Source organism: Jaculus jaculus, chromosome 9 (assembly GCF_020740685.1).
Source record: "Jaculus jaculus isolate mJacJac1 chromosome 9, mJacJac1.mat.Y.cur, whole genome shotgun sequence".
NCBI lineage: Eukaryota > Metazoa > Chordata > Mammalia > Rodentia > Dipodidae > Jaculus > Jaculus jaculus.
In genome coordinates, this window is record NC_059110.1 from 102,434,706 (window position 1) to 102,460,327 (window position 25,622).

General features: G+C 38.6%; 1 protein-coding gene across 6 annotated transcripts in view; it reads right to left on the reverse strand.

Annotated features, from left to right (window-relative positions):
* Positions 1 to 25,622, reverse strand: part of Stxbp4 (syntaxin binding protein 4) — a 177,411-nt gene that overhangs the window by 55,512 nt on the left and 96,277 nt on the right. For all 6 annotated transcript variants that reach the window (XM_045158084.1, XM_045158082.1, XM_004669983.2 and 3 more), the window contains 4 exons: positions 21,194 to 21,370; positions 13,246 to 13,362; positions 11,395 to 11,444; positions 8,814 to 8,947 (listed from right to left, as the gene is read on the reverse strand). In XM_045158084.1, the coding sequence (XP_045014019.1) occupies positions 8,814 to 8,947; positions 11,395 to 11,444; positions 13,246 to 13,362; positions 21,194 to 21,370 (478 nt within the window). The remainder of the gene's footprint in view (positions 1 to 8,813; positions 8,948 to 11,394; positions 11,445 to 13,245; positions 13,363 to 21,193; positions 21,371 to 25,622) is intronic.

The window sequence follows — 25,622 nt, forward strand, 5'->3', positions numbered from 1 at the left end:
TTTTAGACCTAAAAGAAGGGAAGGAAAGAAAAGATCAGGAAGATGTAAAAGATAAATCATGAAGGCATCTAAAAGTGTTACACCACTGCCTTCCCCCACTTCTCATAAAACCTTTTCTTATGGAATTAAGTATATTTTATTTACCTTCAATGTGTTACATTCCTTTAAAAATATTTAATAGCTCTCTATTTGGAATTGGTTTTTGATCTTTGAAAGTATGTGGGAAGTCCTAGAATGGCCTGGAATTTACTATGTAGCCAATTTCTGATGGAAATATCTGAGTTGGTGCAGGGTGCTTACACAGTTAAATATATAAAATCAGATGGTCAATGCTTCACAGGAGTAAAACAATATCCTCATTTTCAGTTGGTTGAACAAACATTATGCAATTGATTATTCAATCAATTTGTAATTGTCGTACCTCCATACTTCATGTGTGTGTGTGTAGTATGTGATGTGAGGTTTGTGCTGTGTACATGTGTCTGTGCAGATGCAAATATCGCATATTCATGAGGAAATTACAGATGAGCATGTAGGTGTCTTTCCCTTTTCACTTACTCCATGTGTTTCCTTTAGATGGAGCCTCTCACTGAACCTCGAGCTGCTGTTTTCATTCATCCCAGCAATGCTCTGGTCTTGCTCCCCACAGAACTGTGGTTACAGGATGTGGGCCCATACTTAGCTATTTATAAGGGTGCTGGGGAATCAAACTTGGAGCAAATCAAAACTTCTTAGGTCCTCATGCTTGTGTGGCAAGTGCTCTTAGCTATCTCTCCAGCCCTGGATCTCCATATTTTTTTTATAAGAATTAAAAATCCATGTACAAATATCACTGTTTGCTTTGTAAAATACTAATAATTGAGATCATTGAGTTATATGACCATTAAAAACATTTTAAGGGGTGACAAGATAGCTCAGTGGTTGGAGGCACTTGCTTGCAAAGCCTGATGGCTGAGGTTTTATTCCCCAGTGTACATGGAAAGCAAGATGCACAAAGTGGCATAGGTCTGGAGATAGTCTGCAGTGGCAAGAGGCCCTGGAGCACCCATATTCTCTTCCCCCTCCCTCCTCTTTTCATGAATAAATATTAAAAAGAACATATTTTTACATTCAAGAAACTTTTCCAAAGGATTTTTAAAAGATCTAGATATATATATACTGCAAAACTAAGTTCCAATAACATCGTGCCAAGTTACATTCCACCTGTAGTGTATGAGAATGTTTACTTTCAACTTTAATTAGTGGCAAGCCCAGATGGCTCTTAAATTGGAGTTTTCTTAAATGCCTAATATATGAGTAATTTCAGAGAAGAAAGTATATTTTGCACAGAGGCTTTGTGCCCCTTGCTTCCTTTGCTCATGCTTGCTTGGGTCCTTGTGGGTGGAGAAAATTAAGCTCCAACTGCTCATCTCAATTCTGTGAATCTCTGAAGCTTAGGACCCTAGTTGTGATATGTTAATATTAATCTTGTTTCTGGTGACATGTCTTTCTTGTTTTTGCTCAATTTTTAAAGAATACACATGCACACAACTGTCATCTGTCAGCTGAAGTGTATAGCAGAATGAGAAAGTTTTGGCATGACTGTATAATCTTACTCCTGATCTACACTGTAAACTGGGGCTGTTGTATTTTCCTGCTTTGATACTGTTAGCATATCCATAATCATGTATTTTATATATGTCTATATATTGTCTATAAGAACTTGATGATATGTGCATGTATGTGCCATAACAAAGCCTTCTAGTTAGAATTGTTTTTTGAAAGGATGCAGGGACTCTTTGGGTGTCCTGATAGTGGAATGACTTGCTGGAAATGTCCAGCTCAGGCTTGGGACAAGCTGCTGTATACTTGAATGTTTTTAAAGATAATTTAAAAAAAATTTGTTTTATTTATTTATGAGAGAGAGAGAGAATAAAAAGAGAGAGAGAAAAAAAACAGAGGTGAGACATAATGGGTGTGCCAGGGCCCCCAGCTGCTGCAAACAAACTCCAGATGCAAGTGCCACCTTGTGTATCTGGCTTATGTGGGTCCTGGGGAATTGAACTTGAGTCCTTTGGCTTTGAAGGTATGTGTCTTAACTGCTAAGCCATTTCCCCAGCACTGTTTTTAAGACTTGAATATAAGATGACAAAACACTCTGTAGGCAGTGGGGTGCGAGCTAGGATCAGAGGTGGGTAGCCATAAGCAAAGTCATATGGGATTTGTTGCTGACGCTGCTGTGCCCGCTCATTCTACCTTGAAAGCTTCCTGTGCTCCTCAGTGTATGTATGATTTAATGTAGTCCATGCTTTTCAAGGATCAAACCTTCTGCTTAGCATAGAATCTGGGTGAGTCTGAGGAATTCAACTTAGCTGCTGACCAAAAAGATAAAAAAGAGAAAATGGTCTCATTACCACCTCATCCATATTTTACTTTTCAGGAAAATGAATGAGAAATGAGTATAACTGCACATTTCTAAGGGATTTTGTCAGATATCCGTGGAGTCCATGATGATTTGGAAAAGGCTCAGGATTGGATTCTAGACATGCTGCTGAGCTTGTTTTTAAGCTATAAGACCCAAGAGATCTTACATACCCTTTAGATTTCTGAGGAAAAATCATAGTGTAGCACCCAAGAGTGCATTATAGTAAAGATAGCGGAGGCAGTTACCCAAGTGACCATTTCAAATTATAACTTGAAGTATGCAGAAATTAGCTAAGGGAAAAGACACAGGTGTGTTCTCTCTATACCTAAGGGGGCTTGTGGATAAGTTATCTATCTCACCAGAGTACTTTACTGTTTCCCAATATGTATATAAAAAATTGCTTAAAAGAAATAAAACTGAACATGTTTATCTGAATTACTTAACTTAAAAAGGCACATTATATAAATGTATAAAAATACTAGCAATATGTGCCAACAATATTGTCTATACTTTAAAAGAAAAAATATATAAACTACTATGGGCAAATTTTAGAGATCAAAGCATATGTAATCATGCACTGTATGAAAGTGCACATGCAATCTTTCTCTTTTCTTCCAATGAAATTCTGCTGAAGTTCAAATCTTTTCTTAGAATAATCATGTTTGACAGATATAGAGGTTAATGTCAGCAAGGTAATTAAAATTAATGACAGAATGTCCACTGGGTTGTGTCTGTGCAGGTGTTTCCCTCCGTTATTCTCACCCACACTCAAAAATGTTTAATACATGAAATTCTGAGCTTACACAGAATATATTAGAAATAATTATTTTCATTCTAAAACACAGAATTTCATTACATAATAAATTCTTGTGGGTTTTGACATATAATTTGATTTTTTGAATGTGTTATGTAAAACTTAAACACACTGAATAACATGAACAGACACAATTAGGAGTTTGATTTCTGATCCTCCATTACATATTTTTTGTTCAAAAGTTACCCAAAGGTTTTTTTTTTTAACTTTTATTAACATTTTCCATGATTACAAAATATATCCCATGGTAATTCCCTCCCTCCCCACCCCCACACTTTCCCATTTGAAATTCCATTCTCCATCATATTACCTCCCCATTACAATCATTGTAATTACATATATACAATATCAACCTATTAAGTATCCTCCTCCCTTCCTTTCTCTACCCAAAGGTTTTTGAATGTAAGTCTACCAAGCCAAACCATTTACTATCCAGAATTATATTTATAACTTAATATTTTCACATGTAAAGAGAAATATTTATCCATCTATCATCTTCTAATTATCCACATACATAACTACCTGTCCATCTACCTGTCAATCCTTCCACCCATCTACACTCATCTACCTTTCTGTATCTGGTTCCTGGTACAGAGAAGATTAGGAGTGGGAAATAAGAACAATTGCTGGGATGTTACAGCAAGGAAAACAGCAGAAAGTGGCATTAAGAGAACAGAAAGAAAATGAAACATGCCAAATATTAACAGATATTTATAATGATATTTGGACCCATCAGGATCAACTTACTTGCATTTATTATATCCTAATGCTACAACATGTATTCTCCAAAGATGAACACACAAATGATTTCTACAAGGAAGGATGAGAAAAGGAAGGGTAGACAGGCATGGGGAGAATACACCTGGTATACAATATATGCTTGTATGAAAATTCAAAAAACAAAGGAAAAGTAAATGTGGACCAATAGCAAAGATGACTTCTGAAAACAAGTTGTTCTACAGTATGACTTTGCTACCTCCCCATTCCAGGGTGTAGCCTAAGCCCCTTTCTGTGGGGTCTGAAATGCTGAACAGAATATGTGGAAAGGGGAGGCTGGAGAGATGGCTTAGTGGTTAAGGTGTTTGCTTGCAAAGCCAAAGGATCTCAGTTCAGTTCTCCAGAACCCACGTAAGCCAGATGCATAAGGGGTGCATGCATCTGGAATTCGTTTGCAGTGGTTGGAGGCTCTGGCACTCCCATTCTCTCCCCTTCTTTCTCTCTCTGCCTCTTTCTCTTAAATAAATAAATAAATAAATCAATAAAATATATTTAAAAAAAATATGTGGAAAGAACGCTATGTGACTTCTGAGGCTGGACCATAAAAGGTGATACTGTTTTTGTCTTGTGCACTTAAACATCTCTGTGGGAGCTCTGAGCCATCATGGAAGCTTAACTGACTAGAGGGCACCATGCCCACGAGGCTGTGTGTAGGTAGAACTTCCAGCGATAGCACAAGTTGAGCTTCTGTTTACATGTTAGCTGAGAGGTCATTAGATGACTACCTGTAGCAGATACAGAGTGTAACCACACTGTCCTCTAACAAGAACTTCCCAGCCAAACCTGGCTAACCAGACTGGTAAGTCACAAACATGTAAACTGCTTTAAGCTAGTCGGTTTTAGAGTGACTTATCACATATCAATGGTAAATAGTTTCAATAATGAAAAGCTATTATGAGTTAAAGTTTAACAACATTTAAAAACACGTTTCATGCTAGGAAATAAGTTGTAGGTATTTTTTTTTTTAATTTTTATTTATTTATTTGAGAGCAACAGACACAGAGAGAAAGACAGATAGGGGGAGAGAGAGAGAGAATGGGCGCGCCAGGGCTTCCAGCCTCTGCAAACGAACTCCAGACGCGTGCGCCCCCTTGTGCATCTGGCTAACGTGGGACCTGGGGAACCGAGCCTCAAACCGGGGTCCTTAGGCTTCACAGGCAAGCGCTTAACCGCTAAGCCATCTCTCCAGCCCAAGTTGTAGGTATTTTGTACAAAGTACATAATGTACTCTTTACAACAATTTCTTGTGTAGGTATATTCCTATAGTAGGAAATGACATTTGATATTTAAACCTACTTCAAAAAAGTTCCCTTTAAATTTTGTAGCTTCCATGGCAGTTACTTCTTGTATAATGAATACTAGGTCATATTCTTTACTAATCAAATCTCCACAGGACGTGGAGATGGTTCAGTGGAAAAAGCACTTGTGACTCAAGCCAGAATAATCAAGTTCAGATTCCCAGACCACACGTAAAAGCCAGACACTATGATGGGCTTCTGTAATCCCAGCATGCTCTCTGCGAGATGGGAGGCTGAGACAGGGGATTTCCCAGAAGCTCACATACAAGCTAACCTGGCAAATGCAGCAATGAAGGATACAAATGAGAGGCTCTGCCTCAAAACCAAGGTGGAAGGTGAGGACTGACACCCGAACATTGTCCTCTGACCTTCACACATGCCCATACTCAAACACACGAACACACACATGCACCCCAGATACATGCATATACATAAATAATGTAAATTCAAAAATTCATTTTATTTAAATATATGATTATCCTCAGAACTGTATATTATCTTCATTTACCTGTAGAATATTTTTATCTACAATTTCCCTGTTACAGTTCTTTCCTCTTATGGATCATTTCTAGTTGACTCTTGGTTGTGTGTTCATATTGTAAATGGAGGATCAAGCTGGGCGTGGCAGTGCATGCCTTTAATCCCAGCACTGGGAGGCAGAGGTTACCATGAGTTTGAAGCCACCCTAAGACCACATAGTGAATTCCCAGTCAGCCTGGGCTAGAGCGAAACCTTACCTTGAAAAACCAAAAACCAAAAACCAAAAACCAAAAACAAAAACAAAAAAAAAAAAAAAAAAGAAAAGAAAAGAAAAGAAAAGAAAAGAAAAAAGAAAAAGAGTATCAACACTTGATGTTCTCAGCAAGTGTGGCACCATACCCACAGCGTTTCTGGAAGTTTATGAGGCATTATCATGAACATAGTGTTTGGGGAATACTTTGACATTTAGAGGAAGGGTGCCTGGAATGCTAAATACCCCATCATTGTAAAATTACCTGACAATCTCAAGCAACAGAGAATGGTTCCATGTCTTGTAGGATTTTCAAATGTCCTATTAGGTATTCAAGCTTAAAACATTTTCTTTTCAGTCACTTAAGCCTAGAATAAGACTCTGTTTTTAGATAAACCCAAAATACATTGGCATGGTTTTAACATGCATTCACTTTTGCTGGCTTGTGAACCATTAGGTAAACTGGTGGTCACTTATATTTCCTTTCTTCAGAATTTTACAAGGAGCTGTTCCTGAATGCAGACAGTATTACTGATGATAATGTGCTTGTGTGACAAGCTGGAAGGCCGATGTAGTGGTGTCGCGCTTGTAGTGACGCTAGGCGCACAGTGTTAGAACTGGATCATTTATCACTCAGGGTAGCTGTACACTAGCACTGAAATTCATGCTGTTGTGCTATAAGTCACTTTTCTTTGATTTTTCCTCAATTCTACAGTTAGGGCATGCTATTATTTTGTTAATTTTTTGTTAATTTTTATTTATTTATTTGAGAGTGACCGACAGACAGAGAGAGAGAGAGTGAGTGAAAGAGAAAGAGGCAGAGAGAGAGAGAATGGGCATGCCAGGGCCTCCAGCCACTGCAAACGAACTCCAGGTGTGTGCACCCTTGTGCATCTGGCTACCGTGGGTCCTGGGGAATCCAGCCTCGACCCAGGGTTCTTAAGCTTCACAGGCAAGCGCTCAACTGCTAAGCCATCTCTCCATCCCAGGGCATGCTATTTTTAATAATTATACTAGTTAGAAAAATTATAAGCAATTTTCAATATAGGAAAATAAATGATATGTAAGAAATAATAATCATTTTTAAAATGTTTTATTTTAATTTATTTATGAGACAGGAACAGAGAGAATGAATATGGGCATACCAGGGCCTCTAGCCACAGCAAACGGGATCCAGATGCATGATCCACCTTTTGCATCTGGCTTACATGGGTTCTAGGAAATTGAACCTAAGTCCTTAGGCTTGGCAGGTAAATGTCTTAAGTGCTAAGCCATCTCTCCAGGCCTAAAAAAATAGCTATTTAAAAGGAAGTTGAAGCTGGGCATGGTGGCACACACCTTTAATCCCACTACTTGGGAGGCTGAGGTAGGAGAATCACTATGAGTTCAAGGCCAGCCGGGGACTACAGAATAAGTGCCAGGTCAGCCTGGCTAGAGTGAGACCCTACCTTAAATGGAACAAAAACAAAAGAAAAGAAGGAAGGAAGGAAGGAAGGAAGGAAGGAAGGAAGGAAGGAAGGAAGGAAGGAAGGAAGGAAGGAAGGAAGGAAGGAAGGGAAAGAAGGAAGAAGAAAGGAGTTGAAATTCCTGAGGAGGCAAGAGAGAGCGAGGATAGTGAAAGGTGGAAATGTCCAGTCATTTAGGTGTTCCCAAATTACCTTGTTTTTAGGTTTTTCTCCTCATAGTTTTACCTAACTCATGGTTTCTGCAGAATATTTTTGTTTTGTTTTATTCAGTCATTTTGAGAGATGTTTTTGAAGGACGATATTACTCTTCAACACAGGCTGACTTAGAACTCAGTATGAAGCCCAGGCTAGCCTGAAAATAGCATCAATCCTCCTGCCAGTGTCCCAAGTGCTGGGATTATAGGCATAAGCAACCATACCCAGAAATGTCTTAGTATTAGTTTCTCATCTTTTGTATTTTGGGGTCTTTTGTTGGGCTGTGCCTTCAATCTTTACTTTTTAAAGGTCTCACTATATAGCCCTCAAACTTTGCAGTTCAAGGCTAGTCTCAAACTCTCCATTTTCCTGTTGCATCCTTCTGAGTGCTGGGATTACAGGCCTATCAGGTCTGACCATACCTCTAACTTTATTTCATTGGTTACATTTTATTAAAATCTTCCTCAGTGTTGGTATTACCCTTTCAGGTGTATTTTGCTATTTCTTTTTCCCTGTGTGGTGGTTTGATTCAGGTGTCCCCCATAAACTTAGGTGTCCTGGATGCTAGTTTCCCCAGCTGACGGTAATTGGTAATTGGAAATTAAAGCCTCCTGGAGGCGGTGTATTGTTGGGGGTGGGCTTATGGGTGTTATAGACAGTTTCCCCTTGCTAGTGTTGGCACACTCTCCTGTTCCTATTGTTCACCTTATATGGGCCAGGGGGTGATGTCCACCCTCGGATCATGCCATCGTTTTCCCTGCCATCGTGAAGTTTCCCCTTGCATCTGTAAGCCAAAATAAATCCTTTTTTTTTTTTTTTTCCACAAGCTGCTCTTAGTCGGGTGATTTCTACCAGCAATATGAACCTGACTGCAATACCCTGTCTCAGACACTTTGCATGGAAATCAAGGTGAAGGCACGCATTAACCAGCTGTCATCAGTTAGAAGCTGTTTTGAGCACTTAAAGTAAATATTCTTCACCATAATTTGTACGTTACAACTTTTATCAATGAGCCACTGGTCTTACTGTAGGCAAGGAAATACATATATTTAATGAAATTAAATTATTAGAATGGGTTTTCTATTTTTTATTAAACTACCAAAAAAAAAAAAAAACCCAAAAAACTTACAATCAACATCAAGCATGGCACGGACAGATTTAACAAGTTCCTTAGACTCCAGGGCCAGGACTGCCGGGATGCTACGTGAATTCCTTCCCAGGATCGGGAGGGAGGTCTGCGAGGCAAGCAGAGCTCTTCTCTCACTGTGTGGGCAATGAATGAGATGATCATGAATGTACTATGTTGTAAGTATCAATACCTGTCTTGCAGCCGGACGTGTTGGCACACGCCTTTAATCCCAGCACTTGGGAGGCAGAGGTAGGAGGATCGCCATGAATTCGAGGCCACTCTGAGACTACATAATGAATTCCAGGTCAGCCTGGGCCAGAGTGAGACCCTACCTTGAAAAACCAAATAAATAAATAAATAAATAAATAAATAAATAAATAAATAAATTAATGACCTGTCTTGTCTGAAACTGAACTGACATTCATTACTGTCAGTACAAAAACATTTTTATTTCTAGGAACACTCCATTCTCAGAGCTATGCATGAATCCATTCACATAAAATAATATTTCTGCTTTCAGATCTTTATTATGCAATTGACATATTTTTATATATTAGACTAAATTCATATATAAAGAGGAAGTAACTACCTGCTAAGTCATTTGTTGGGCTTTTTATTTAGTTTGTAAAAATTCAAAGTAAACATACAAACATAATTTTTAAACATATAACATTACTTATAGAAATATTAAATAACAATATGATAACCTTAAATAACAGTATAATATTAAATAATTAAGAATATACTATAATAATATTGTATTAAATAATTCGACATATATGGACATTTCCTTCTGAAATTATCTTTGAAACTCTTCCATTTATTTTCCCTAACTCAAAAAGAGCTGGGAGCACAAGTCCAAAGTCATCTGAAATAGATGCATCCTTAGAAACTTAAAATGGAAGTGTTTCCTAAACTAATAATAATAATAACATTATGCTATGATTTTTATTTGAAAAAGACAGACAACTTTGTACCAATTAAGAAACTAAAGAACTCGTTCCCAATTCAAACACATAGCTTTTACTGTGTTGAATGACCAAGGGCGACATCCATACTGAGGACATGATATGTTGAAAATACTGAACCAGGGCTGGAGGGATGGCTTAGCAATTAAGGTGTTTTCCTGCAAAGCCAAAGGACCCAGGTTCGATTCCCCAGGACCCAGGTTAGCCAGATGCACAAGGGGGTGCACGCATCTGGAGTTTGTTTATAGTGGCTGAAGGCCATGGAGCGCCCATATTCTCTCTCCCTCTCCCTCTCCCTCTTTCTCTGTCACATAAGTAAAATAAAATATTAAAAAAAGAAAAAATACTGAAACGGATGTTAGTAGTACTTCACGTTTCAAAGCATAGTGAAAGTTGATAGTGAAACTTTTTAAAGTTGACTTCCTTCTAAGAAACAGTTTTAAGTTAAAGGATCTGACATTTGAATAATTACTTTTAACATATTTAAATATACCCAATTTTTTTCAATGAGTGAAGGCCAAAAAAAGACCTTAGGGGTAGGCTGGCACAGTTAAATACAAGTAAAATATGTTTCTCTTTTAAAGTCCTTACTAGGAATAATGTCCTTAGAATTTACATAATTACCTAACATCACAACAAGCAGGTTAAACAATAAAAGTGTTAGATTCTTTCACAATAAGAAATCAGGCATGTAAAGAAGCTTAAAAGTTACTAGCTGTAGCTATTTCAAATTAAAAAACAAACTTATGTAAACACTAAAATATCTTCACTTACCCCCAGCTTTTTTCCTTAAGACAGGGTTTCACTTTATAATCTTGGCTGGCCTTGAACTCATAAACAAATCTTGCTTCAGTCTCCCAATTGCTGGGATTATAAGTATAAAGTACCATGCCCAACTCCTATTTCCTTTATAAAGCCACTGTTTTCCCATTAATAGTAGAGTTTTGCTATGATTCTACAAGTGATACTGACAGAAGTGGGAGATGTGTTTTTTGCTACTGGCAGTTAGAAAATGAGGAAAGAATGACTAATAATACATGAGCAGGATCTTTCTTTTGCGTATGTCTTTCATCACTTATTAAATGACCATAATCTTGTGGCTGGAAATAAATTAATCTTATTTGTATGTTTGTAGCTCTAAATAAGAAAATGAAGCACATTGTGAATCATAACACAATCAAATAGATTTATCTAATTTCTCTGTACTGAGTGATGAAAATGAAAGGAGATGATTGTGTGAATATGTTTTGCAAAGTTCTACTTGACAGCAGACCTGCTGGGCTAAGACTGACCTCAGCAGTGCACCTGTGACCAGTAAGTCATCTACACAAATGCAGCGTGTATGAGTCCTCAATTGTAGAGTACAAAATTACTATGACTCGCTAAATGCTTCCAGGAATGTCTTTCATAGAGATAGAATCAAAAGACAATGTGTCCTTGCACTCATCTCAGAGACACTAAAAAGAGAAAAAAACAAATCAAATAGGACATCTGATGGTAATTATGTAGCATCTTGAGACCATTTAAGAGACTTTTAGTATTTTAGTGACAATTACTAGATGGGAAATTTAATCAGTGGATGTAATCTGCAGAAAGCACTTAAATATTCTTACCTTATATTTGATAAAGAAGCAGAATTATCAGCAAGTACTTCTTGAATAGTCTAGCAACAAACAAGATGGAGACAGAAATGTGTGAGTTTGGTAGTTTTTTTTTTTTTAATGTCTTTGCTTGATTAATATGGACAAGTTCCTCCTCTACTGAGTACATGTTTTTAGTATGGTAAAGATCAATGTAATTCTACTCAGAAATACCAACAGAATATTTATTATAGGGTATTTTTTTTATCAAATTATGTTTAGCAAAGAATTCATTAAAACAGCATCTCAAAATAAACCAGTATCTCAACTATTTCTCCTAATAAGCTATCTAATATTAGCCAGTCTTTTCATTATCAAGCCAATTCTAACTGTGACTATAAAGTTAGAATGACTGTTTCGAGATAGAGCGTTTCTCTGGCCACCAAACACAATTTTTCTATGGCAATGCACATATTCTGTCTTCCCTCTCACTTACTTCCTTTCTTGGTACTGGCAATTTAACCCATGGATTTAATGAGCCCTAGCCATCTTTTTACTTTTTGTTTTGAGACAGGTTCTCACTAAGTTTCTGAGGCTACTCACTAAGTAGCCTGGGCAGGCCTCAAACTTGCTATTTTGCTTATTGCCCTCAAGTAGCTGGGATGATCTGCACCTCCAGACCAAACAACATTATGTAACAATAATACAATAGGGCCAGGAAGATTGCTCAGTAGTGAAAGGTACTTGCTTACAAAGTCTTTTGGCCTGGGTTCAAGTCCCCAGCACCCACATAAAGAGCCATCACTATCAGGAGTTCTTCTGCAACAGCAAGAGGCCCTGGCTTGTTCTCCCTTTCCCTTTCTCTCTATCTTTGCTGAAAATTAAATAAACAAAAATATTTAAATAAAAGTAAATATAGTTATCCCTTATCATCTATGCGGGGACTTTATCAGCATCCCTGGGGATATCAAAATCCACAGAAGTTTAAGTCCTTCATATAAAATGGAATAGTATATATGCATATATGTTTTGCCACCTATTATGTATACCATGTATCATTTCCAGATGACTTATAAATAATGCAATCTAAATGCCACATAAATAGCTTTTACAAAAACAAAAGGAAAGCCAGGTGTGGTGGCGCACGCCTTTAATCCCAGCACTCTAGAGGCAGAGGTAGGAGGATTGCTGTGAGTTCCAGGCCACCCTGAGACTACATAGTGAATTCCAGATCAGCCTGATCTGGAGCAAGACCCTGCCTCGAAAAATAAAAACAAAAACAAACAAAGCAAAATCAAAAAAAGAAGAAGAAGGAAAAAAAAAAAACAGAAAAGAAGTCCATAAAGTTTAGTGCAGAGTCATGGGCTGGAGAGATGGCTTAGCGGTTAAACACTTGCCTGTGAAGCCTAAGGATCCTGGTTCGAGGCTCAATTCCCCAGTACCCACGTTAGCCAGGGGCGCATGCATCTGGAGTTCGTCTGCAGTGGCTGGAGGCCCTGGCGTGTCCCTTTTCTCTCTCTCTCTATCTGCCTCTTTCTTTCTCTGTTTGTCACTCTCAAATAAATAAATAAAAATAATAAACAAGTTTAGTGCAGAATCAATCATGTTAGGTATAGCTACTACATGGTATATGAACCTTAGCGCAGTGAACAACACTCACACAGTGAATGCTGGGGGAAGATGGAGGGAGGGGAGGCCACAAGAGGGAATGCCCACGTCTCTTTATTTGCATAGATTCAGAATAGTGTCTAATGCATGGCAAATTTGGTTTTTGGAACTTTCAGGAGTCCTTCCTATCCCTGATTATCTTACAGAGGTGGATGACTGCTCCGAAGGATGTGGAATCCAGTGAGACAGAGGGCCAATTGTAGCATGAAAACTTACCTCTACAAACTGAAGGAGCTTTTCAGTTGATGCCTCAAAAGTTTTGCGAGCTATTTCTGATTTTCTCAATTGGCAGTCCAGTACTGTGATTCTCTTTCTTAAATCCTGAACACTTTCCTAGACAGAGATAGGGAAAGGAGCTTCTTACACATGTCTGATTTTTCCATGGCCATTCTTCTCTACTTTGTTTCCATGGACTAACATATAGCACCACTGTGTCCCCTACTTCCTCTCTTACCATGTGCACGCATACCTTCTGAGCTTGTGTAGAGACTGCAAGGAAGTCAGTGAATGTAGAAGTTACTTTCCACGGAGATGCTGTTTTACGAGATAAGCTGCATGTGTTTTATTGATTTTTATAGTGACTTACATTTAGTTAAATTTTCGCTTTTAAGCCAACTTGTCTTCACATGTGCTGACAGCCTCAAAGGACAGCACAGCTGAAAATGCAGTCTATACACACCCACAAATACAGTGTAATAAAGTCCAATGTGAGTCTGCACTGGCAGAGAAATAAAGGAATTTCTCGAGACAAATGGCAACAGGGCCCAAGAAGCCAAATGGGGTAAGGATTTTGAAGCACAATTTGATCGGAGGGCATATGTTGGTCCCTGGTGGCCTACAATTGTGGTTTCGCCCTGCCCTGCCCTCCCTTCCTCTCTCTTCCCCTTCCTTCCCTTCCTTGCTTTCCTTTGGTGTGTGTATGTTTTGTGGTAGGGGGGACACATGTATGTATAGTACATGCACATGTGTGTGCAGATGGGTATTTGGTGTGGAGTGTGTATGGTCTGTGTATGTATAACATATATATGTGCGTGCGCAGATGGGTATGTGGTGTGTAGTGTTTGTGGTCTGTGTATGTATAATATATGCATGTGTGTGCAGATGGGTATGTGGTGTGGAGTGTGTGTGGTCTGTGTATGTATAACATATGCATGTGTGTGCACAGATGGGTATGTGGTGTAGAGTGTGTGTGGTCTGTGTATGGATAACATATGCATGTGTGTGTGCGAGTGGAGTGTGTGTGGCCTGTGTATGTATAACATATGCATGTGTGTGCAGATGGGTATGTGGTGTGGAGTGTGTGTGGTCTGGGTATGTATAACATATGCATGTGTGTGCAGATGGGTCTGTGGTGTGGAGTGTGTGTGGTCTGGGTATGTATAACATATATATGTGCATGCACAGATGGTTATGTGGTATGGTCTGTGTATGTATAACATATGCATGTGTGTGCAGATGGTTAAGTGGTGTGAAGTGTTTGTGGTCTGTGTATGTATAGCATATACATGTGTGTGTGCAGATGGGTATATGGTGTGGAGTGTGTGTGCGGTCTATGTATGTATGATATATGTGCATGTGCATGTGAGTGGGCAGATGGGTATGTGGTGTGGACTGTGTGTGGGGTCTGTGTATGTATAATATATGTGCATGTGCGTATGAAGACAGGCATGTGGTGTGGAGTGTGTGTGGTGTGTATGTATAACATATACATGTGCGTGAGCAGATGGGTATGTGGTGTGTAGTGTTTGTGGTCTGTGTATGTATAATATATGCATGTGTGTGAGCAGATGGGTATGTGGAGTGGAGTGTGTGTGGTCTGTGTATGGATAACATATGCATGTGTGTGTGCAGATAGGCATGTGGTAGGGAGTGTGTGTGGGGTCTGTGCATGTACAGTGTATGTGCATGTGTTGCAGATGGGTGCAACCTGAGCACAAGCATGCGGAGGCCAGTGTATAAGGTCAGCTGTCCTCTATGACCCACCTGCATGTTTCTGAGAGAGTCTCACTGAACCTGGAACTACCATTCATTTATTTATTTCTCCTTAGGTTCAGGCTTGGCTGATAAGCAAGCCCAGCCGTTCTGTCTCCATCCCTACCAGACTGGGTTACAGGCATGTGTAGCAATGCTGGCTTTTTACGTGAATGCTGGGGGTTGAATTCTAGCCTTCATGTTTGTGCTCTCTCTTACCCACTGAACCATCTCTTCTGCCTTCATTTATGGTTACATTAGGCAAAGAAAGCATAAAATTTGTGATGGGCAAAGTAAATGAAACAATGCTTTGATTATGTCTTTGTTGAGTATTACTGACTGCAGTCCCCTTCCTATCCAGAAATGCTCAATGAGTGCTGGAGAGAGAGTTTGAGTACTGGGTTTCTATAACATGGGTGACTGGAAAGTCTAAATCTGAAATGTTAATTTAAATTGGCCCCGGGCTAATAGAAACCAAAAATAAAACCTTTCTGGGGAGCTATCTTTTAAATTCAGATTTTGAAGAATTTTCATATACAATGTGTCATAAGAACATGACCTATCAGCTTAAAAAAATCACCATATGAAAAAGAAGTTTGTGGGCTGGAGAGATGGCTTAGTGGTTAAGCGCTTGGCTGTGAAGCCTAAGGACCCCGGTTCGAGGCTTGGTTCCCCAGGTCCCACGTTAGCCAGATGCACAAGGGGGCGCACGCGTCTGGAGTTCGTTTGCAGAGGCTGGAAGCCCTTGCGCGCCCATTCTCTCTCTCTCCCTCTATCTGTCTTTCTCTCTGTGTCTGTCGCTCTCAAATAAATAAATAAATAAAATTTTAAAAAAAGAAAAAGAAGTTTGAGTGGAAACTCAGGTAAAGAAACAAATTATAGCATCAGCTCTGTAGAGGCTGTAGGCATTAGAGCAATAGGAAAGAGAACAGCAAGAGACTATAGTTATCTTACTTAAAAATTATGAGAGGGCTAGATCTATTGCTTAGTGGTTAATGCACTTGCCAGCAAAGCTAAAAAACCCAGGCTAGTTTTCCAAGTACCCACGTAAATCCAGATGCACAAGGTGAGGCAGGCATTTGGAGTGTATTTCCAGTGACAAGAGGCCCTGGCACACCCATTCTCTCTCTCTCTCTCTCTCTCTCTCTCTCAAATAAATAAATAAAATATTTTTTTAAATTATGAGGAAAGTGAAAATATGATGAAGGAACAAGAAAAATCTCAAAACATCTAGTGACATAAAAACCTATCTCAAAATCTAGTCACAGTTAGATTCAAAACTTGATTTATTAGTATAACATTTAATTAGAAACAACTGAAAAGAAAATGGGTGAACCAGAAGACAGATGTAAAGAAATTTCTAACTGAAGAGAAAGACAAAATTTCCAAAATTAATGGAGGGATGTATTAAGATGAAAACAGCATGATGATATCTTGAGTTATATAAGAACTACAGGAAAAGACAACAAAAACAACAAAGACAACCAGCCTTGGATAATAGTGAAGGGTTTTCCAGAAATGGCAATAAGCACAGCTTCTCAAATCAAGAAGCTTAAACAACATAAATTACAATAAATTAACCAATGACTCACAGAGGTCAAAATGCTATCAAAGCCAAACACTTCATTAAAATTAAAAGAAATCTGAAAGATCAAAAGTGTGTGAAGAAACATCACCATCCCCCCCCAAAGCCGTGCAAGTTCTTTAGTATCAATAGAAAACAGGCAATAAGGGGAAAGAAGATGAATAGATGGAGGTGGCATAATATTTTCATTAAAAAAAAATGAGAGCATAGGGCTGTAGAGATGGCTTAGCAGCTAAGGCATTTACCTGTGAAGCCAAAGGATCCAGGTTCAATTCCCTAGGACTGATGTACGCCAGATGCACAAGGTAGTGCATGTACCTGGACTTTGTTTGCAGTGGCTGAAGGCCCAGCACACTCACTCACTCTCTCTCAAATAAATAAATAAATAAATAAATAAATAAATAAATAAATAAATAAATAAGCTATTAAAGAAGTGAGAGCATAACTGCACATTTGAATGCCTTACTCCAAAATATATGACGGACATTAAAAAAAAATACGAAACCATGAGGGAAATTTTAACATACTTCTCTGAGTAAATAATTAATGATTCAAGCAAACAAGAAGTTATGACGAATGGAGAATTAGACTCTCAATGGTCTTGACTTAGTGGATTGTATGGAACCATGGTCCCAACAATGACAGAATTCCTTTCCAGTTCACTTTGAACATTTATCAGCTCTGGGTGCATACACAGTAAGCCATAAAGTAAACATCAATACATTCTAAAGGGCTACTATCTAATGACCCTTTCTGTGCATCAGTTGTGTTTTGAAATAAATAAAAACAACCATAAATATGTAAATTCTTTCCAAGTTAATCTATACTATATTTAATGAGCCTTAAGTAAAAATTTGAATATGTTTTTCTTTTGGTAAGATTGATAAGCTGAGTCTAAAATATATAACAAAAGGGTTATGTAGGGAACATATTTTGAACAAAATGAACTAGACTGGATGATCATATATTGAGATCATTTTGAAAGACACAGTCAGCAACAAACTAAGTTGTAAGAAGAAGACAGAGGTCTACACCCTGTGAAATCTTAATCTAGGACAGTTGGTTTTCAGACCAATAAGAAAAGAGATTTTCCAATAAATGATAAGTTTGTTGGTTACTGGATTAGAATAATGTAAGAAATGGCTCCATACCTCACACAATGCCACAAAGCAATAATAGACAAATCAAAACTTTAAAGCTTTTAGAAGTAAATATGTAAGAAAATCTTACGTATTTGGAGAATGAAAGACTTTTGAGAAGACACAGGAGGAAAACAACTGCTAAATTTTCACAAAAAAACAAAAAGTTCTTTCTTTTTGTTAAGTTTTAATTTTTTCTGTTTGTTTTTGGAGGTAGGGACTCCCTATAGGCAAGACTGATCTGGAGTTGACTATGTAGTCTCAAGCTGGCTTCAAACTAATGGCAATTCTCTTACCTCAGTCTCCTGAAAGTTCTTTCTGTCTTACTATAGAGTTGAAAGGCAAGCCCTAGTTTGGTAGAGTAATTTTATAATATATAACTTAATAAAAGATCAGTAATAGTGAGAATCATTGTATGTCCCTAAGAAAAAGGCAAACACCAAATGGAAAATTAACCAAAAGATAAGTAATTTCACAGCAGAAAACAACTACCTACTAAATGTATAAATACATGCTCAACTATCTGGAAAAGAGTAGGGCCAATCCCTGGCTTGTAGCATCTGGGGGCATAAACAACTCCATCATAGCTGACTTGAAGCTACCAGCCTTATGTCATTGAACATGAGTTAAGTAGCAACAAACATCAGTTCCATGAGCCAGAGTCGGCCGGTCCATAGTCATTAGTAAGCAGGGAAACTCAAATTACTATAATGACACAGCAATTTGTTATACAAACCAAGCTGATAAAAATTAAGAGGTAAAGAAAGTAAAGGACCCAAGAGGATGTGGAGGTAATTGATAATTCTTTTTCATTCCTGGGGTTCAGACACTTTCAAACAACAATTAGGAATTTCCTTATGAAGCTGAACATACAATTATCATTCAACCGAGCAATGCCACTCCTTTTCGGCACTAGTTATACATCTGGGGCAGACTCCCTGTACCAAAATGTCCTCAGCAGGATAATCCATACAAGAATAATGCAGAAATAACTGGACTGCCCAGGAAATGCAGAATGGATAATTACACTATAGTTTATTCACATGATGGGGTAGAAACACTGAAAGGACACGAACTCACTACAAATTAGCCTGGTAAACAGGCAAAGGTAAACATTGTATATGTAATTAGTAAAATGACACAGAAAATGGTGATTGCTAAATCCAGGAAAGTGGCTCCCTCAGAGGGTAGGGGTAGGGGATGTAATTAGAGAGGGGTTATTACAGGTATTAGAAATGACTTATTTCTTAAGCTGGAGATCAATTTAAAACATGCCCAAATACAAATTTAAAAATAAGTAGATAACACAAGGAAATTATAGGGAATAATATGAACAGTATTACAAAACAGAATCTATGTTGCAAAAATAGATATTTGAAACCTCATTTTAAAACATTTAAGCAATCTCATGCAACTAATTTTTTTCTTTTTCCACAAATATTGAGACTGAGAAATGTTGAATGCTGAGAAGCCTTTATTTAATATCTCTTCTTTGAAAAAAAATTTTTAAAGATTATTTTTAGACAGGTTAGGCTATAATAAAAATGGAATAAGAATGAGATCTCTGCCACCCCTTCCCCTCATCGCCCCTGCACCATTAGGGTAATAAGAGAACCTGAATTAGGACCAACATATTTTTCTTTTGGAAGCTAGAAAAGAGATTACAATAATCTAAGATTTTTTTTTAAAAAAATCACTGAATAATTTCACATAAACCTTTTGACAGTATACTACTTAAAAAAATAAAGGGCTAAGAATATGGCTTAGAAAAAGAGTGTTGGTCAAACGTGTCAGGACCTGGGCTCAATGCCCAACACCACAGAAAACAAAAAATTAAAGTATTAAACTGGGCATGGTGGTATGTGTCTTTAACACCAGCACTCCTAGCCCTGAGTTAGAGGACAGTCTGAGACTATATAGTGAATTCCAAGTGAGCCTGGACTAGAGTGAAACCCTACCTTGCAAAACAAAAAGATAAATAAATAAAGCATTAAACACTGCATATTTTCTTTATAAAGGTAATTATAATTATTTCAAAAAGTACTTTTAATATTTGAGTAATTCCTAAAATATTTCATGATTGGGTTAAAATTACATGAAAATTACCACATCTCTGTTTTCTAGATGTAAATTCTGGGTCAAAAACAACAAATATCTATAACATTTGTAAGTAGTGCCGCTTTCTCCAGCAAGGTGTGTTTCTTGTGGCATTTTCATTTATTTTAATTTTTAATTGGTATTTATTTAGTGTGTGTATACACACACATGCATCAGGGCCTCTTGCCTACTGTAAATGAACTCCAGATGCTCCAGCCATATTTTATATCCTGCTTATAAGGGTGGCTTAGGAATTGAACCTGGACTGCCAAGCTTTGCACACAAGTACCTTTAACCAATGGGTGGCCCCCCAGTTCCTATGGGGCTGTTTTAAATGGGCAGATGTGCAAAAAATGTTAACAACTCTTCAGAGCTTACTCAAGTTCAGATTTTCTTCTAAATTTCGCTTTTCTAAAACTAGCTTTGCTGGGAGTAGTGATGCACACCTTTAATTTCAGCACTTGGGGAGTGGTTTGAGGCTGGACTTGGAACTAGAGTGAGTTCTCAGTCAGCCTGGCCTACAGGGAGCCCTACTTCGAAATGAATAAACAAAAAGAACTAGCTTCATTTTAATTAGGTACATTTAAAGAATTTAACTCTTAGCTGCTTATATTCATAAGTAACTCAAATCTGCTTTATGCTTTCTTGAAGGCTGATTTGGTTTGAGTTATAAATCCCCATTGTTTATAACTGAACAATTCTATGAAGATACAAAGTCTCCAATTACTCTATTTTCTACCTACAGGGATACAAAACAATGCCGACGGGTTCTGAAGGCTAGTCAATGAATATAGTATGTGTAATGTGAAAAAATTCCACATGCATACAACTTCACAATACATCCTGAAAGGTTTTAGTAATTTTCTACTGAAATGGAGACTAATTTCACACATCTTACATAGAAAGGAAAATAAAAGTTCAAACTTGGTTTATTCTCATTAGTTATAGTTGGTATTGTGCAAAAAATTCTTTAACTTGAGTATTTTCTGGAGAGTTCGCACCAAAGAGCCAAAACCATCCCTCCCACCATCCATCTCCACAAGACAAATTAGCAAGTTCAACAACAGAAAGAGAAAGCCAATGTCACCAATTAAATGCTAAATAGTTCCAGGACTGAATGCTTGAGTGGAACAATGTTGACCAATGACCCAAATAAATTTGGGGCACATGCTTTCCCATCCCAAAGCAATCTGGATAAAGGCAGGCAGACAACCTTCATGCCACCCTCTTCAGGACACATCATCCTATCATTGAATAATAGAAGACAAACACTGACCTAGTTTAGATGTGCAGATGAAAGGAAAATGAAAACAGAATACACGGCAGTGGTAAGGAAACCATGGTAACTAGAAGACAGGACTGTTTGGCTTACTTTATTTTGGTCAGAATAATCGGCAAGCTGAGCCTTGAGCTCGGCAATCTCAGCCTCCAGCAGCCGGATCAGCTCCTCATAGTCCATTTCCATCCCGTGGGCCTGCCTCTGCGCAGCTTCTGCGAGATGGATGCGACTTCGCAGAGCTCTTGTTTCTTCGGCAACAGCTTTGGCTTCCTGAGGAGTTCAAACTTAACATTAATTGAAAAAGGAAAAAATGAAGTATGGGGCTGGGAAGATCACTAGTGGTTTAATGCACTTGCTTATAAAGCCTATAGGCCTGGTTCAGGTTTGATTCCCAAGCCACCCACATAAGCTGGATGCAAAAAGTAGAATAAGCATCTGGTGTTCCTTTGCAGTGGCAAGAGGCCCTAGTGCACCCCCACATGTGTAAATAAATAAATTTCTTAAAGGTGTAAAAACTAATTTGTCTAAAAAAATTCTCTTCACTCTGGTAATTATGCCTTCAAAATATGTATGTTTTTTTTATTTCTCATTTAAAAATTATACATGTTATTTTATTATGTGTACTAGTTACCTGGTGTTTTTAATTGGTTGTTTTCTTTGAAATTTTTCACTATGAAATATCTTGCACAAAAATTATAAGATATTTCTTTGTTGTGTGTATATGGGTTGCCAGGGTCACTTGCTGCTGCAAATGAATGTGTATCTGCCTTTACATGGGTGGCTAGGGAATCAAACCCAGGGCAGCACCTTTAACCACTGAACCATCTCCCCAGCTTCCAGTGTGGAATCTCTAGCTTCACACAGCTAGCATATTATTTGGAAAATGAAGGAAGGTAAAGAGAACTGAAAATGGAAAAAAGAAGACAGGGACTGGTTCAAAAGACACAAAGACTATAGAATATAAGCAGGTGGCAGGCCACAGGCCCTAAAAAGTTTGCGGTATCTTTATTAGATGCTGCTGAGAGATTTATGGTGTTGTGAAGTTTTTTTGTGGTCCAAGTTTCAAAGGTAAAAAACTCCATCCTAAAAAAAAAAAGCTCCATCCTAAACTTGGGATTGTGACTTCTTGTCTGGGTTTCAGCCAAAAGGTAGATATGTATGTGGACCTGCAGGGTGCAATGTTCATAAGATAATTACTAGATACATAGCTGGTGCTTCATCAGTCTTTTCTCATTTAACCTTTGGAATAACACTGAGAGAAAGGCATTGTTAAAAACCACTGTGCACATAAACCATCAGAGACTCACAGAAGAAACATAACCTAATCAGGGACAGACGGCTCACTAGAATGTGGACCCAGGTCTTCTAGACTCCTACAGTAATGCTCTCCTGTTACTATTTTACTATTTCTGAATGACAAAATAAAAACAAAAGCCCTCTGTACGCTGGCTTACTCTCCACATTTAAAGATGATGGTGGTGAAACCACTTGCTATTTCAGGGTGTGCCTAGGTGCTCGGTCACTACCCCCACCCCCACCGCTCTGCCGTGCCTCTGTGCAATTAACATGGCAGATGTGGCAGTGTAAACCCTTAGATATTTTTAGTGGATCCAGGCATTTATTTCTCTTCTCTGAAATGGAACTTTCTGCTCCAATTGCCATTGCTAACAGTAAACTATGGCTATTTTAATTTTCTAGGAGCTTTTATGGGCATTTACTTTTGTTTGAGCCTAAATATGTTTGAAGTACCAAGAGTTAGGGATGTGGGCATATGCTTAAGGGTCAGCTTTCCACTCATATGTCCTATCACTATTTATTAAGTACTTACTATGTGTTGGTTTCTGGAATAAGTAGTGGGCAAGACAAACAAGAAAACCCTCTTGCCTTTCTAGTAGGAGGAGGCTGAAAATAGCTGGGGGTTGGTTAGTGATGGTCTCATTGATTAGACATCTCTGAGAGCTGCAGAAGGGAAGGTGCCATGATCCCTCAAGGAGAAGTGTTCTGGCCAAATGGAGCAGTTGTGCACAGGCCTTGGGATGGAACTGTGCTTTGCATCTTTGGAGAAGAGTAAGAAGGCAGGTGGAGCAGAGGGGATGAGTGGCAGGGGACAGAAAGCAGAGACAGGATGTGAGGGCAAAGCAGCAGCAAGCGGGAATGTGGAGCTAGGGGTGGGATGGACAGTAAACTTTATAGGGGATTCATAAACCATTAAAAGGACTTTGTTTTCTCTTGGGGATGAGATGGGAAGTGATGGGAGGGTTCTAAGAGGAGAGGGCTATGATCTGACTTTGAGTTTAGGAACATAAGTGCCAGTGCTCTACACAGAGAACAGACTGCAGGGGCGGACAAGTAAGAAGCAGAAAGAAGAGGCAGGGCACAAAGTTAACTGCGGCTTGCACAAAGCATTCATAGCAAGAGTCTATGACTAGATAGACAATCAATGGGTTGGAGGCAGAGCAACATGCTGGCTCACTGATCACATTCATGCAGCACTACTTCCTACAGACAACAGTATTATCTGATGCAAATGCACAGGGGAAAACCAAACAAGATCCCTGAGAAACCACAATGTGAAAACAAGAGGAGAGGGGAGAAGGAATGTGGAATACTTGAGAAATGATACTAGATGGATTTCCCGCTGGAATAGAGGCTTCCTTTGTTGTTTTTGTTTTGTTTTGTTTTGTTTGTTTTTTAATGAAGAAAAAAGCTAGGAGAAGTGGAGAAAGGGGAAGGCTTTTGCAGAAATGGAATGATGGGTATTTCTTGAACCTGGGGAACATCTGAGGCCTAAAAATAATAAGAGAACATACTTTGAAAAGGTTAAAAAAAATCATAAGAGCTAGGAATGTAGCTCAGGGGTAGGATGCATGCTTTGTGTGCATAAAGCTCTGGGTTAGATTCCTGGCTCTAAAAGTAACTAACTAATGATAGTTAAAAAAAAAAAAAGAAAGAAAAGAAAAAAGAAACTAAAAAGAAAAAAGGAAGGAAGGAAAAGAAAAGTAGACCAGACAATGGTACAGCATGTAGAGGTGTGACCTCAATTGTCTTTGAATCACTTACCTTTGTCTGGAAACATTTTACTTCCTTGTATCTCAAAATATTTGTCTTGGATGGGTACCTTTAGAAAGAAATACCTGGGAAAGCAAGGAGCAACTCCCTAGCCCACCACACCCTCTGTCGAGTCCAGGTGGTCACTGGTATACCTGGGCCAGCTCTGCACCACAAATGGCTGCACAAGCAGGAGGTAAGAGCTCGATGCTCAGCTGGTTTAAATGTCTTATGTGTCAAGCCAGCTAATTCTCACACTGTGATGCGAGGTATGTGCACTGTTACCCTCATTTCATAGAGAGGACCCTAAAGCACAAAAAGGTTAACTAACTAACCCAATAAGTAGCAGCGCTAGGACTTGAGCCCATGCACTCTAGTTAAGAGTTCATGTTCTTGGGCTGGAGAGATGGCTTAGCAGCTAAGGTGCTTACCTGCAAAGCCTCAGGATGATTGTTTGAATCTCACATAGCCAGATGCCAGTGACGCAAGCATGTAATGTTGCACAAGCAAACAAGTGGGCGCAAGCATTTGCAGTTTATGTACAGTGGCTGAAAGGCCCTGGCACGCCCATTCTCTCTCTCTTAAACATTAAAAAACAATTTAAAAAGTTCATGCTCTTGGTTGACTACTCCATACTACCTTGTCAACTACAGAAAATGTTTTATTTGAATATTTTATTTACTTAAGAATTTGAAAGGGAGAGAGACAATGGGCACACCAGGGCCTCTAGCCACTGCAAGTGAACTCCAGATGCACGTGCCACCTTGTACATCTGGCTTATGTGGGTACTGGGAATCAAACCAGGGTCCTTAGGCCTCGCAGGCAAGTGCCCTAACCACTAAGCCATCTCTCCAAACTTTTTGTTTGTTTGTTTTTGTTTTTTGAGGTAGGGTCTCACTCTAGCCCAAGCAAACCTGGAATTCACTATGCAGTCTCAGGATGGCCTCGAATTCATGGCAATCCTCCTACCCCTGCCTCCTGAGTGCTGGGATTAAAGGCATGTGCCACCACGCCCGACTCTTATTTTTTTTTTTTTTAAGTCACTTGTATGTAACAATTATCACCAGCTCCTGCCCTGAACCAGCTTAGGACGTGGCCATAACATCACACTCATACACACTGCAGACCATTCCATGCTTCCCATTTTTTATTCAATCAAGCTAAGAAAAAATGCCTCTGAAGTGAGAGGGAGGGCAGAAAAACCACTGCAGCTGCAATGGAGAATAACTAATGTGATGACTTGTCTCCTTCACACTCACTTCATGCAGCTTTTATTCCTCTATGAAAACAGCACTTTTATTTTTGTTCAAAGAATGCTGGTTAATTAAATGAAGAATGTGAAGGGGATTTACACAGCTATTATAGTGTGCTGATGGTAATACAGTGTGAAATGTGGTTGGGTGGTAAAAGATGCAGAGGTTTTGATGCTGAATAAATTCATGCTCTTTCTTTTGTAAATGTATAACTGTCAGGC